The sequence below is a fragment of the Poecilia reticulata genome, linkage group LG4 (genome assembly GCF_000633615.1).
Source record: "Poecilia reticulata strain Guanapo linkage group LG4, Guppy_female_1.0+MT, whole genome shotgun sequence".
NCBI lineage: Eukaryota > Metazoa > Chordata > Actinopteri > Cyprinodontiformes > Poeciliidae > Poecilia > Poecilia reticulata.
The window spans coordinates 7,651,636-7,663,710 of NC_024334.1; the positions used below are offsets into that span (position 1 = coordinate 7,651,636).

General features: G+C 37.8%; 1 protein-coding gene and 1 long non-coding RNA gene across 2 annotated transcripts in view; both read right to left on the bottom strand.

The window, feature by feature from the left end:
- Positions 1-1,604: 1,604 nt before the first annotated feature.
- On the bottom strand, positions 1,605-2,235 carry LOC108166210 (uncharacterized). The gene is made up of 3 exons (XR_001776500.1): positions 2,097-2,235; positions 1,966-2,002; positions 1,605-1,715 (listed from the first exon to the last, which is right to left on the bottom strand). It is a non-coding gene; the product is annotated as an uncharacterized LOC108166210 (long non-coding RNA).
- Positions 2,236-3,565: 1,330 nt separating this feature from the next.
- kif14 (kinesin family member 14) overlaps positions 3,566-12,075 on the bottom strand; it is a 25,229-nt gene continuing 16,719 nt past the window's right edge. Inside the window, 7 exon segments of the mRNA XM_017304254.1 lie at positions 3,566-4,760; positions 5,584-5,734; positions 6,902-6,976; positions 7,121-7,243; positions 10,391-10,543; positions 11,033-11,220; positions 11,346-11,579. Of these exon segments, the coding sequence (XP_017159743.1) occupies positions 4,384-4,760; positions 5,584-5,734; positions 6,902-6,976; positions 7,121-7,243; positions 10,391-10,543; positions 11,033-11,220; positions 11,346-11,579 (1,301 nt within the window). The 3' untranslated portion in view covers positions 3,566-4,383.

The window sequence follows — 12,075 nt, forward strand, 5'->3', positions numbered from 1 at the left end:
ATTTTTTTGTATGTGCACATCTAAAACATGCATTACAAGGGTGGATAAGTTGCACTCGCTATGAGTCACTCTCCAAGTGATGATGTAAGTGCTGAAAAACATCTGGGCGTCTCACTGAGAGGAATACCTCTCTGACTTCCCTAAAGCATGTGAGACTTCACTGCTCCAGCACAAAGTAATGCATTTTCCATGTAGCGCTCAGGCTAGATTAATCTTCTAAGATTTTTAGTCRCAAGCTGACCTGTTACATCAAAAGTCTCGAGTTTTCTCTGTTTGAGCATGTTTCCACAAACATGAGTTTCCAATAAATAAGCAGGACTAAATTCCTGTTCAGTTATATCCTGATGAGTCTTGCTGTGCGTGCTAGACTGCTGCACTTTTTCTCTACATATCAGCTGATAGGCTCAGATAGAAAAATCTCTAGATCATCCACAGAAACTAATGCTTCACCCATGGAGATTTGCCTGAAGGTTTTTTTTTTATTTAGGAGAGTGCTGATCATGAAAGAATTTGGATTATTTTTTGTCTGAGGAACAATTTCTGAGAATTAGGTCACCAGATCTGTATTAGTTCAGCAGATCTAAATTTTAAATCTCCTGAATCTAACAAAATSTCCCTCTGGATGAGCAACTGCATCACAAATTGTACATAAAAATGGATTTAAGTTTCTTTACATACAGCTCTGGAAAAAAATAAGAGCCCTCTGCAYTGAACCCCACTGAAAACCTCAGTTATTCCACCAAATGTTGATTTCCAAACTCTTCCTGAATTAAAACGTTAGTATTGTTGTTTCTAAATGAATGAACATAAACTTGTTTTCTTTGCGCTATTTGAGGTCTGAAAGCACTGCATATTTTTTGTGATTTTGACCATTTGTCATTTTCTGGAAATAAATGCTAAATTTTTGTTTGGAATTTCGGAGACATGTCGTCAGTAGTTCATAGAATCAAACAACAATGTTCATCTTACTCAAACATTAACCTATAAAGAGTAACTGATAAGAGGAACTGATAATTTTGCAGTGGTCTCTTCGCTTTTTCCAGAGCTGTATTTGTCATTAACTTTAGTATGAAAAATACAGTATGAAGCAAGAGGCGACATATTAACAGAAAAAAATATTTTGACTGGCCTTTAAATAAGCTCTGTTTAGATATGTAGAGTTTGAGTTTCCCATKTCAGGCATCCCGTTGGGAATGGGATGCCAAGGTTTCCCTTCTGGAACCGCAACCCCACTGATGACTTACCAGTTTTGTTTTCCTTTTATGTAACACGAGAGTTTATCATCACTGAATAAAAGCTCTCAAATTAAAGGCTGAATTTTTCTGAAACATTCTGGGTGAAATTATGTTACTGCAATGAAAGATGAGATTCACTGATGTCTACTCCTAAATGTGGTCGACACWGAAGAAGAATACTCAATGAAATATTCAACAGRAAGAGACATAAATAAATATCCAATAAATAGATGTAAAAAAAAAAAAAAGCAAGGAAGCACACACACAAAATAAAATCACTCAAAAAAAATAAAAGCACTCAGTATAAGAACAAAATGAAAATAAAACYAATAAAAAGGCTTAGCTCAAAAGAGAGGAAATATGCAGTGTTAACAAAGTGATAAAAAATACATAATGTAACTAGACAAATGGGAAGAACATCACTGTAGCTATTTTGTAAGAGGAAATTAACTTACCTAATATCCAGCTTTGAACGCAAACCTGTAACACAAATATAGTTCAGCTGTGAAAACAAYTCAAGTTAAATTAGTAGGCAAGCGCTCAAACTTGGAAACGAATTAGTGACCCAATGAAAAACTGCGTTCTCCCCGCCCAGTTCTGTTTTTAAAGTGTTCAATTTAACAAGAGGAGTAGTAACAGATTGCACACGTGCTTTTCAAACCAACAGGAACGCACATTCCAAATAGTTTTAAAATAAATACTACTGGTTAAAAAAATAAAGACTACTTACAAGCAGAGATAAAATGGGGAAATACAACCAGTGCATCCTGAAACAAATACTTTGTTAGCTGGAAATAAAGCGACAAATCCAACTGATTTCCAAAAAAAAAAAAAAAAAAAAACACAACGCGTTGTTTTTACCTGATTTGTTCGTCTCTTTTGGTCGTCTTCTCATTTCAAGTCGAGCTGTGTCTGTGAACGCACCATCAATCCGTTCTGAAGTATGTTTACTTCTTAACCATGCAAAAGTAGAGCCGAAGTGCTGCTGACTCCAGGGAGCATGAAGGGAGGATGCAGATGAGGCTACGCAGACGATGAGTGGGTGTAGCCTGGAGCGAGCAGCAGAGGGTGGTAAAAGTGGGGTTCAAGGACATTTGGGGGCTCGAGGGTGGACTTCTTGGGGTCTAGTAATTTTCGAAACATAGCAAAAAATGTTTAAGTGTTGACTAGTTTTCAAACCTTTGGCAATTAATTGTGGTAAGCAAAATTTTAGTTTCGGGACCAAATCCTAATAAACTATGTTTTTCTTAAAAGTGATTAAAACTAATCACAGTTTGTGTGGTTCTGTTAATCCACCTCGTATTTTACAGTGATACACCGTAGCTCAGTGGAATTAAGGTGTTTCCTGTATGGTCAAATTAAAAAAAAATACTGCTACAATCTCAGAGCCCTATTGTTAATACAATTGCATGCTAGTATTGGAAAATGTATACATTTTTCCACTTTTATCCTTGAAGATTGAAAGAATGTCTTTTCTTTTCAAGATTTCAACGTTTCAGTTTGTCTTTGATTTTTTTTGGTCAAAAGTGGCTTGCTTTTTTGTTTCTTTTTATAGAGTCTGCTTGTGGTGTCCCACAACTTATYGCTCCCATCCCTGCTGCCAGTGTTGACTGAGCTTTGCATTGGTGCCCACCACAGAWAGAGCTGACCCTGTTTGACCTCAACTTTTCACCATGAAGGTACCAATGACCTAGAAAACTGTACTTCCAAGTGCAKATTGTATTTTAAAAATAAAGTCATGACCTTACATATGAGATAGTTTTTAATGTAAAGTTGCTTGTACACTTTTCTTTGGAGTTTATCATAGCTGAAACTCAATTTTCTCTCCCAAAAATTGAGTTTTGGGATTTGCAATTTTAATAAAATAAGTGCAAAACTTAGATTTACTGTATAATTTGTGGTCAATGCTACACTGCAAAAATGGCACAAGGCACATCACAAATGGCAAAATAAAAATAAAAGGTGCAAATTGAGAAGACAACATTTTAAAGACAGCAACTTGTTTCAAATATCATCTTCCATACTAGTCACAGAGAACCAGATGAACAAAGTGATTTTATCCATATTCACCTGTGTTGATGTGACTTATATTTTGTGTCATTACTGTAATGAATGCTTTAGGCTTTTTCCCCCCCTTTGTAAATGATGCAATTGTCAGTTTTTTGTGGGGAAGCATTGGTTTAATGTGTTTTTGTTTTAAATAAAAAGTACAAATACCACACAAATTTCAAAGGTTAAAACAAACAAAATGTGGGCTTCCATAATTTTTCAATTAATRAAAAGTTTAGTTGAGAGCCATGYATATGAGAGCCAGCATAAATGTAAACACGTTGAATATAGAAAAAATATGATTTTATTGCTACTTAACAGTAAAAGTCTTTGAATGGGTGCGCTCTACCAGCAATGCCTTGTGAGCTGAAGGTRAAGAACTAGGAATCCATGTAAAATCAACCAACCATGCGATTCTTAGCAGCTGTGCAAGTGGCTGGATTATTTTTAAAGCAATAAAAAAAATGGTTACAACAGCATTCGTTTAGATACAAATATTRGCATGAAACCCAAAATTTACAAGTGACTGAGTGCAAATAGTGTGATACGAAAGCAGAAGAATATACAGGAGCAAACACAATGTACAGAATAGTGTAAAAGCCAGGTCCTCTTTTTCTTACAAATTAGCCTACCTAGAGTGCCCATAATTGAGACTTTACATGTCCCAAAAATATATAGTCCTGAAATAATGGTTTGACAAAGACTGCCCTTTTCTTTAGAGCTTCTATTGACCCAACATCAGTTAACGTACAATTTACACTCATGAGTAACGTTCTAGCTTCACTTGGCGCATCATAAATATATTCAAACTGGAGGGCGTGTTTTWACCATACCAACAAGAGAAATCAAAGAAACTTCAACAGTATTTTCCTTTACACCATGTTGAAAACAACACAATTGTTACTTTTGAATGTTTCAAAGAAAGATTGTGTCCATTTTCTGCAGCTTGTGAATGTCACAGGCAAGTATTTATTTGCTTAACAAAGATTGTTTCCTGTACTTTTACAGTTACTTGAATCCTAGCAGGTTGCCTCTCTTCAAGGTAACAATTTATTTAAACTTTTAAACTATAAGCTATGATTAAAAACCCAAAGAGATATTACACCCAGTGAGGGCTGCCACAAGGCCGCACACCTGAAGCAAAGGGGTACACCACTTTGTACACACCTTTATTTCTAACTGCATTGTGAGTGGTGGGTCTTTCTTTRATGGCGGAGTCATTTTCCARACTGTTGTCCGAGCCGGCTGAACTTCTGCTGTCTTTCACCCCCTGCTGGCTCCAGAAAGAGGACGACAAGGACTGCAGGGCGGAGTGGAGATCATCTTGTGYAGATAAGACCGTCTGAAGGCAGGGAAGCTGCGAGGACTTGGCCTCTACTCCCTCCTGGRACAGGCCAATGACCAACTCATCCACCGCCTTGGTAGAGGAGGAGATCAGCTCTCTGCAGCTGCTGAGATCAGGATTTCTATCCATACCTGGAAGAACAGAAGTCAATCAAACATGCACTTTTTTTTATCCAATGATCACATCACTGTAGTAGAAGAAAGATAATCAAATTTTAATTTTGTCAAATTTTTTTTGAAAGTGTTGCCATAAAATAATAATATTGACAATTTGAATAATTTCTATTAATTACTGAAGTTAAAAAAAAAGAAGAAAAAAAAAGGTACGAGTAGAGTTGCAGGTAATTTGAAAAATGGAAATGTATGTAAATACCACAAATAATTTAAAAGTGCAAAAAKAAATACATAAATAGACAGGACTGACATATGTTTAGTTTCTGAAACCTGTTAGGATAAACTGAAGTGTCATGTTAGTTCAGGATGGGATCAACTTGTGTTGAAATGAGGGGTGATCGCAAGTCAAGGAAGGTTATACTAATTGATCCACTCAGAATTACAGGCAGGACTCAAAATATTTTTTGACTATTTTGAAAACTGCACTGCAAAATAAGGCTCAACAAAAAATCTAATCAATTGAAAGAGGGTATGATGAATATAATTTCTGACAACCTCTGCAATCACCAAATCTCAAGCAAATAGTGCACCACTGTTGGATGAATAGTACTCCATCCCTCCATTTCCAGGCATGAAGAACCGATGCCAAGGCATACGGATGCAGTTCTAGCCACATGTGTTKACCTAACATCTCACCAAGATACTGTTTGTCAGATTTCCTCTATARTTTGACAGTAGTTTGTGCTTGCCCCTGATGAGCTTTATTTACAAGAGTAAGTCAACCAGTTCGGAGATTAAAAAAAGAAAAATTCCTAAGAAATGTGCAATTTCAAACAGTCACCTYGCAGGGCTGTAGACAGACAAGACTGCATCTGTTGGATGGCCTGGGTGAGCTGGAACAGTTTGGTCGACGTAGTCCTCAGCCTCTGTAAATGAGCGAGTAAGACTGCATCGTCCTCCTCCTCATGCGCCTCTTCATCATTTTCTTGCTCCTGTGTGAAAACAGAAATACACCCAGAATGGCAAATAATGAGTAAGATGCAACAAAAAAAGTCGGATTTTAGAATGAAAGTCTTTGACGTCAACTAAGTTCAATATCGCTTCTTTAAACATGCAAAGAATTGCTGCTGTAATTGGACCTTAACAGGGTTTATTTTTCACCACTTTATATAAAAATAATTACCTTCAATAACTTTAGCAATTCACAAAATTTGTATTTTCCACTCAATTTTTACATGAATAAAAGCCAAAATGTCTCAAGGTGAACACAACAGTAACATTTTGCATAACAATCGTAAAAAGAAAAGTCTCAATTCGAACTGCATCCATAGCAAAAATTGTCACCAACATTTTGTGAGATCAAATCTGATTCCATAATTTCCTAAACATGTCCCATCTTGACAACTAATACAAACGGCATCGTGGGTCTGGGTACCTTACAGTGTTGGGGCAAATGTACTCTACCAAAAAGGGACCAATGCTACCTTTGTTGCTTTAAGAAAATTAAAGTTCTGGCAGCAAAGGGAAAAGGCTGCAAACATTATAAAATCACATCAATGTCAAAGAGAATTAGAAAAAGACTTGCTTCATACAAGAAGAAGGATCTCCATCCATGCTCTCTCCAAGCAGAACACTGTGCTGCATACATGTCCACGAGATCCCATGACAGAGGTTGTAACTCAGCTTTATTTAACTGTGGGGGGTGCCTGCAAGTGTCCATTACTGGTTCAACAAAACCACTGGCTAGTTTGTGTGGCTAAGATAACTTCAAACAAGCCTGTTAGCTGTGACTTATGCCACTTCATTCACCATATTTATTACGTTAACTACTGCCGAGGGGTGAGTGCGCAGAGATAAGCTTGGAGAGCATTGAGCTTTACAGTAGCAATAAAGGCTGAGTGGCATCTTTAACAGGGCTGTTGTGGGACTGGGTGTTAATCTATTTCATTTAATCTCATGTCAAGGCAGATGAATTGTTTCAGCTGACTGTGCAGAGTGCCATCCGATTCTGGTTTCAAAAAGCAGCCACCAGTGGTTTTTGGGATAGTACACACACACACACGCACACGCACACGCACACACACACACACACACACACACACACACACACACACACACACACACACACACACACACCTGTAAGTGTTGCAGAAACTCACCGAAATATGAGACTGAATGTAGATCTGCAGGGCATGAGACATATCAAGAGTTTTGGATTTTAGACTCTGTAAGACCTGGAAGCAGAGATGAAAAGTAGTTGAAAGACATCAAAGGCAGAAACTCACTCAGATTTCCTTCGGTCAGCCTACAGGTCAGTCATGTCAAATTACGCGACAATCATACAATTTCCCGCTACAAATGAATGTCTGATGTCTTACTGGGTTTCTGGGAWAGGCCAGCTGAGCATCTCTGAGCGTTTCCCTGGTGATGGCAAGGATTTCCTCCAGGAGAGAGCGCACGCCCTTTCTGGTTCCCCTCAGCAGACAGCTYAACAGTGATTGCTGAAAGCATAGAGCATTAAAGACCGTGAACATGTGCATGGACAGTGGACAGCTCCAAAAACTATAACAGCGTAACCAACAAAACGGTAGAGAAAACAAAGATACAGCAAACATCCCTGATAGTCTAGAGCAGAGCCTGAAGAGCTGGACTGGCTCAATTAAAAGTGTTGCAAAACTATTCAGTTTGACCTCAATCTCAAAGTGATGCTGCTTAGAATAGAATAAAAATTCACTCTTCCGTCGTCATTGATTATGGAGATTGCGGGGTTCTTTATTTTTTTTTTTAGTACTATTATTTGTTTATCAAGAGATTATATAAATTTGTTTATATTATATGCATTTTGCACAACTTACATAACTTCTCCATCTTTTTTTAATCATGTAAAACCCCATACAAACATAACAGAACGAAATAATTGGGAAAAAACCCGAAAAAACAACAACAAAAAAGAAAAAAGATGTCCTATCTTTTTAACTTAGTGACCTGGTGGGTTAATTACATTATTCTACACATTGAGAAGGTACTCCAACAAAGGGCCTCTACTTGCAAGTAAATTTTGCTTGACCCTTGACTGTTTGATGTTTTTTCTGTTTTCAAAATGTTCCTACAGTGTTAAGTTATTGTAATGTGGATGGAGGTAGACATTTTCAGAAGAGTAAAAATACAGCGTCTAGCGAGAAGAGAACAGAAAGCCAAAATCTCATGGTTCAACGTGATCACCGGCACTCCATAAACAGATCCAAAGTGAATGGATCACTTTGGATCTGGGTTCTAAAAATCCCCCGGAGAGTGCAGAAAAAAATTACTCCAGAATTTGTACAAACTTGGGCAGAAGAAAAACATATTACTTAAGTTTCAGGGTGAGGTCTGACATCTGTCACACTGGTCTAAAATTGAAGGGAAGAGTTYAGATAAATGAGATTTTAAAAAATTGACTCCTTTTTTATTACTTTAAACTGTACAAACTAACCTAGCACATGGTGTACTTAGAAATATGCTGAGAATCACCTTATCCCACCATGACTCAGACAGTTCTACACCCAATGTACGCTCCCAAGCAGTTCTGATTTTAATCAGACAAATAGGACTCAATTGCCATAAGTTTTCCATATAAATATTAGAGAGGTTTGATTTCTAATCAGGCCTAACAACCAGAAGATCAGCAAGGCTCAGCAAGGAAAATTGGAAAATTTGGAAACAGTGATGAGATACAGCGTCTAATTTGGAAGAAGAAGAACAAATGAGAAGGAGACAGGGTAAATTTTGAGGGCAACTCTGAAAAACAAAGACGAAAAAAACATCTCATTAAAGGTCTCTATCGTGCCAAGCAGCTTTAGTAGCATCGGGGAAGTAGATGATTTCTTAACAAAGGCATTTAGTTAGAGGGAGACAAAATTCAAAATGGGACCTAAACTGACAAAATCTTAAGGGTAGAGAGCACAATGTGATGTGAAGTTACAGAAGGTAATTTAATAGGTATCAAATCATCATTAGATAACTGAGGCTGGCGAAAAAGGCGGAGAAATTGACTGAATAAATGTGTGGTTTCCTGACATTAAGGAGGTCCTGAATATCAATGAAATCTGAAATCTCTGTTCCCACAACTGCAGAGTTCAGAAGGGGTTTTTTTTTTAAGTGGCAAAATTTCAAATACATCAGCAATTGTACATAATTTCATAACCACATACTGCAAATCCATATTATGTGGGAATTTCTAGGTAGAATTGATTTTAAATGAACTGTGAGMATCCCAAATTCCAAACGCAGGRAAGATGAAAAAGTAGACCTTCAATCAGGATTACAGTCAGCAATCACWGGTATTTATGATAGTTTTAGAGAATTAAGACCAGTTTTGACTCAGAAGAAGTTTGCAAAAATCCATACATTTAAAGCCTTGGGGGTGTATATTGTAGAAAGAATAACCACACACACATTTGCAGCACCAGCTGCTAGAGTGAGTTTGCTCTATCCTAACTTGAAATCAGTGAATAATAAGCTGTGACTTTTTATCTGAACATAAAGTGAGATATCCTAACTTTATCAGGTAAAATCTCTTAAAAAGTGAAGATGCTGAAGGTGAAAATTAATACTAGCTTTTTTTAAACATTTACATTAATGGCAGATTTTAGCGTTTAAATGCAAACTTTAAAAAAAAAAAAAACATGGTGATATTCAGCACAGGTAGTTGAGCTGAAAGCCTGATTACAGTTTCTGAATGAACACAGAGACCTTAACGTTTGGAGACATGTGGTCTGATGACTAACATTGAAGTATTTGGCCATAATGACTGTAGTTACACTGGCAGGAAAATGCGKCAGTTTACAAGCACAAGAACACGCTCACCACTGAAGCCTCTGGGTAGCAACAGGATGCTTCGCTGCAGGAGACACTTGTCCGTTTAATAAAACAGAAACCATCACGAGAAAAGAACCCCATGTGGAAATATTGAAATATTATCTYTAGACCTCAGCCAGGAAGTTAAAGGTTGGCCACAAAGGGGTTTTCCAAATAACTCTGACTCTAATCATACCACCGAATTAGTCACCAAGTGGCTCAAGTATAACAAAGTCAACATTTTGGAAAGGGAATCACAAAGCTCCCATTTCAGTCCCATAGAAAATTTACGTCCAAGAAAGAAGACTCCTTCAAATTTGCCGCCGTTACACCTGTTCTGTCAGGAGGAATGGTCCAAAACGCCAGCAAACTATTCTGAGCAGCTTACAAAGCAAAACCTAAAACATTTGCTATAAGTCATACAGACTAAAGGCTGTTCTACCAACTACTGGGGAAATGTAAGAAAAAAAATTAATCTTTGTTTTAAAAAAATCTCTCTATTGTCATTTGGGAACTTAGAACATCTGGCTTCCTAGTTACAGAAGTAAACATCTGGTTTGAACTGCTGTGAAAAATGAAGCTAAGTAGATTTGTGTGTCACCGCTTTCTCCTGCTTCATCAAGGCAGCAACAACAATCTTATTTTTTCTTTATGCAGATCGAAACATTTTGTACATAAAAAAAAAAGAGACATAAGTATTCAGATCATTAATAACTAGGTTGTAATGTCTTAACTGCTCTGGCTATCCACAAAKCTTTTACTACTTTTCATTTTCTGTGGATCAGAAGACAATAGAGTATTACAAGAGTTACCTTGCCTGTGGCCTGATTGCCAGGCGCCGTAACACTGAGCGGCATGCCCGTCACCACCGCCATCTGGGCGAGCGCGAGCATCGCCGCATCCAAGCACTGACTGCTTTTCCTCCGTGCTTCCTTCACCATGGATGTGATCTCGGATTCACAACCCTGAATTGGGAAAAACAGTTTTTTATTTATTTWTTTTTTACCTCCAACATTAGGCTAGCGTAAACAAACAGATGAAATTAAATTTAATTTACCAGCAAATCAATGAGAGTCAACACAACGGTTGATGAAATCTGAAGGGTCAGTAAATAAATTAAAATGGTGGGAAAAAAAAAAACATATCACGGTTTAGGGGTAAAAATTGTCTGTTTAGGTGCCAAGAGTTGTCAGGAATTTAGATTTCCTTTCCATATATTCATGACCTGTGTGGAGCTCAAGGCTGAGAATTCCCTCTGCTTTGCCATTTCCATAGACAGAGCTCAAACAGCTCAGAGCTAAGACCTGTCAGTCAGATCGGCATTTTGATAAGCCGCCGCATGTCCAAACTACGCCTAATTGAAGACCATTTTGTCGGCTTAAATTTAGCCTTTTATATGAAATAAAAATACCCAGAAACCTCCATCCCTGCTTTATGTCACTATGTGGATTCACCTGAATAAGCATTTGGAAGAATCCTCCCATTTTTTTGACTTGGCTTTTAAGTTCTTCGGCAGTCGAGTACAGCAAGCCGGAGGAGCGTTTAACAGTGGCCAGCCACTGCATGGCAACAAACACAGCGGTCTCCACCGCCGTCGTGGCCTTGATCAGTTCAGTCTGGGCTGCCACGCTGCACACAAACACTGCAGATGGATGAGCAATCAGAAAAGTTTGAGTAAAATAAAACCCCAACACTTAACAGTTGAACAAAGGACTTTCATAATATTCCATAAATGATTGTTTGGAAAAAAAATCAGTTGATGCTCACCACTGTCTTGGCAGTCATCATCTAGACCCTCATACAAGTCAGATATAGTTTGGACAGCCGTGTATACCAGATTCAGATCAGACATCAGTCTGTCTGCCAAGGTCTCCTCTGTCTCGCTGTAGCTTCGCAGACGAGCCACGGACCGGCCAATCARTTCCTTGCAGAGGCTGGGAACAGCGGGTTCCGTGGCGCTYGTTTGGTTGGAAGGAGGTCTGACTGATCCACACATCAGCCCTGCAGTGCAAACAGGAGAAGTAACAAAAATAACCAGCGTCACTGAAAGTTTCTCTTAGTTATTTTCAGACAATATAAAACCTTTTGAGGATCATGATTTAAAAGTAAGACCTATATTAATTGTGAAAAATAGCTTCTATCAGTTAAATAACACTTTCATCAATTATTGTTTTTTAACTCTAGCATGTAAGCTATGTGCTTTTATATTCAATTCAACATGAATTGAAGTTGGTGAATTTCAATTCACCAACTTCAATTAGCTGGCTGAAACTACAAGTTTCAGCCAGCTAATGAAATTCCTGAATTTCAAGCTAAACCCAAATTAAATACCTTCTTTTCAGTGAGAGCTGATAGTGGAGACGCTAASGAGAACGACTGGGTGTCAGTTCCCTTACGCCACAAAAAACCTGTTTAAGGAACAGGTATTGTTTTATAGAAGTTTGCAGAGATGGGTTGAAGTGCTCTTCAAATTTTATGCATTCAAATGCATAAAATT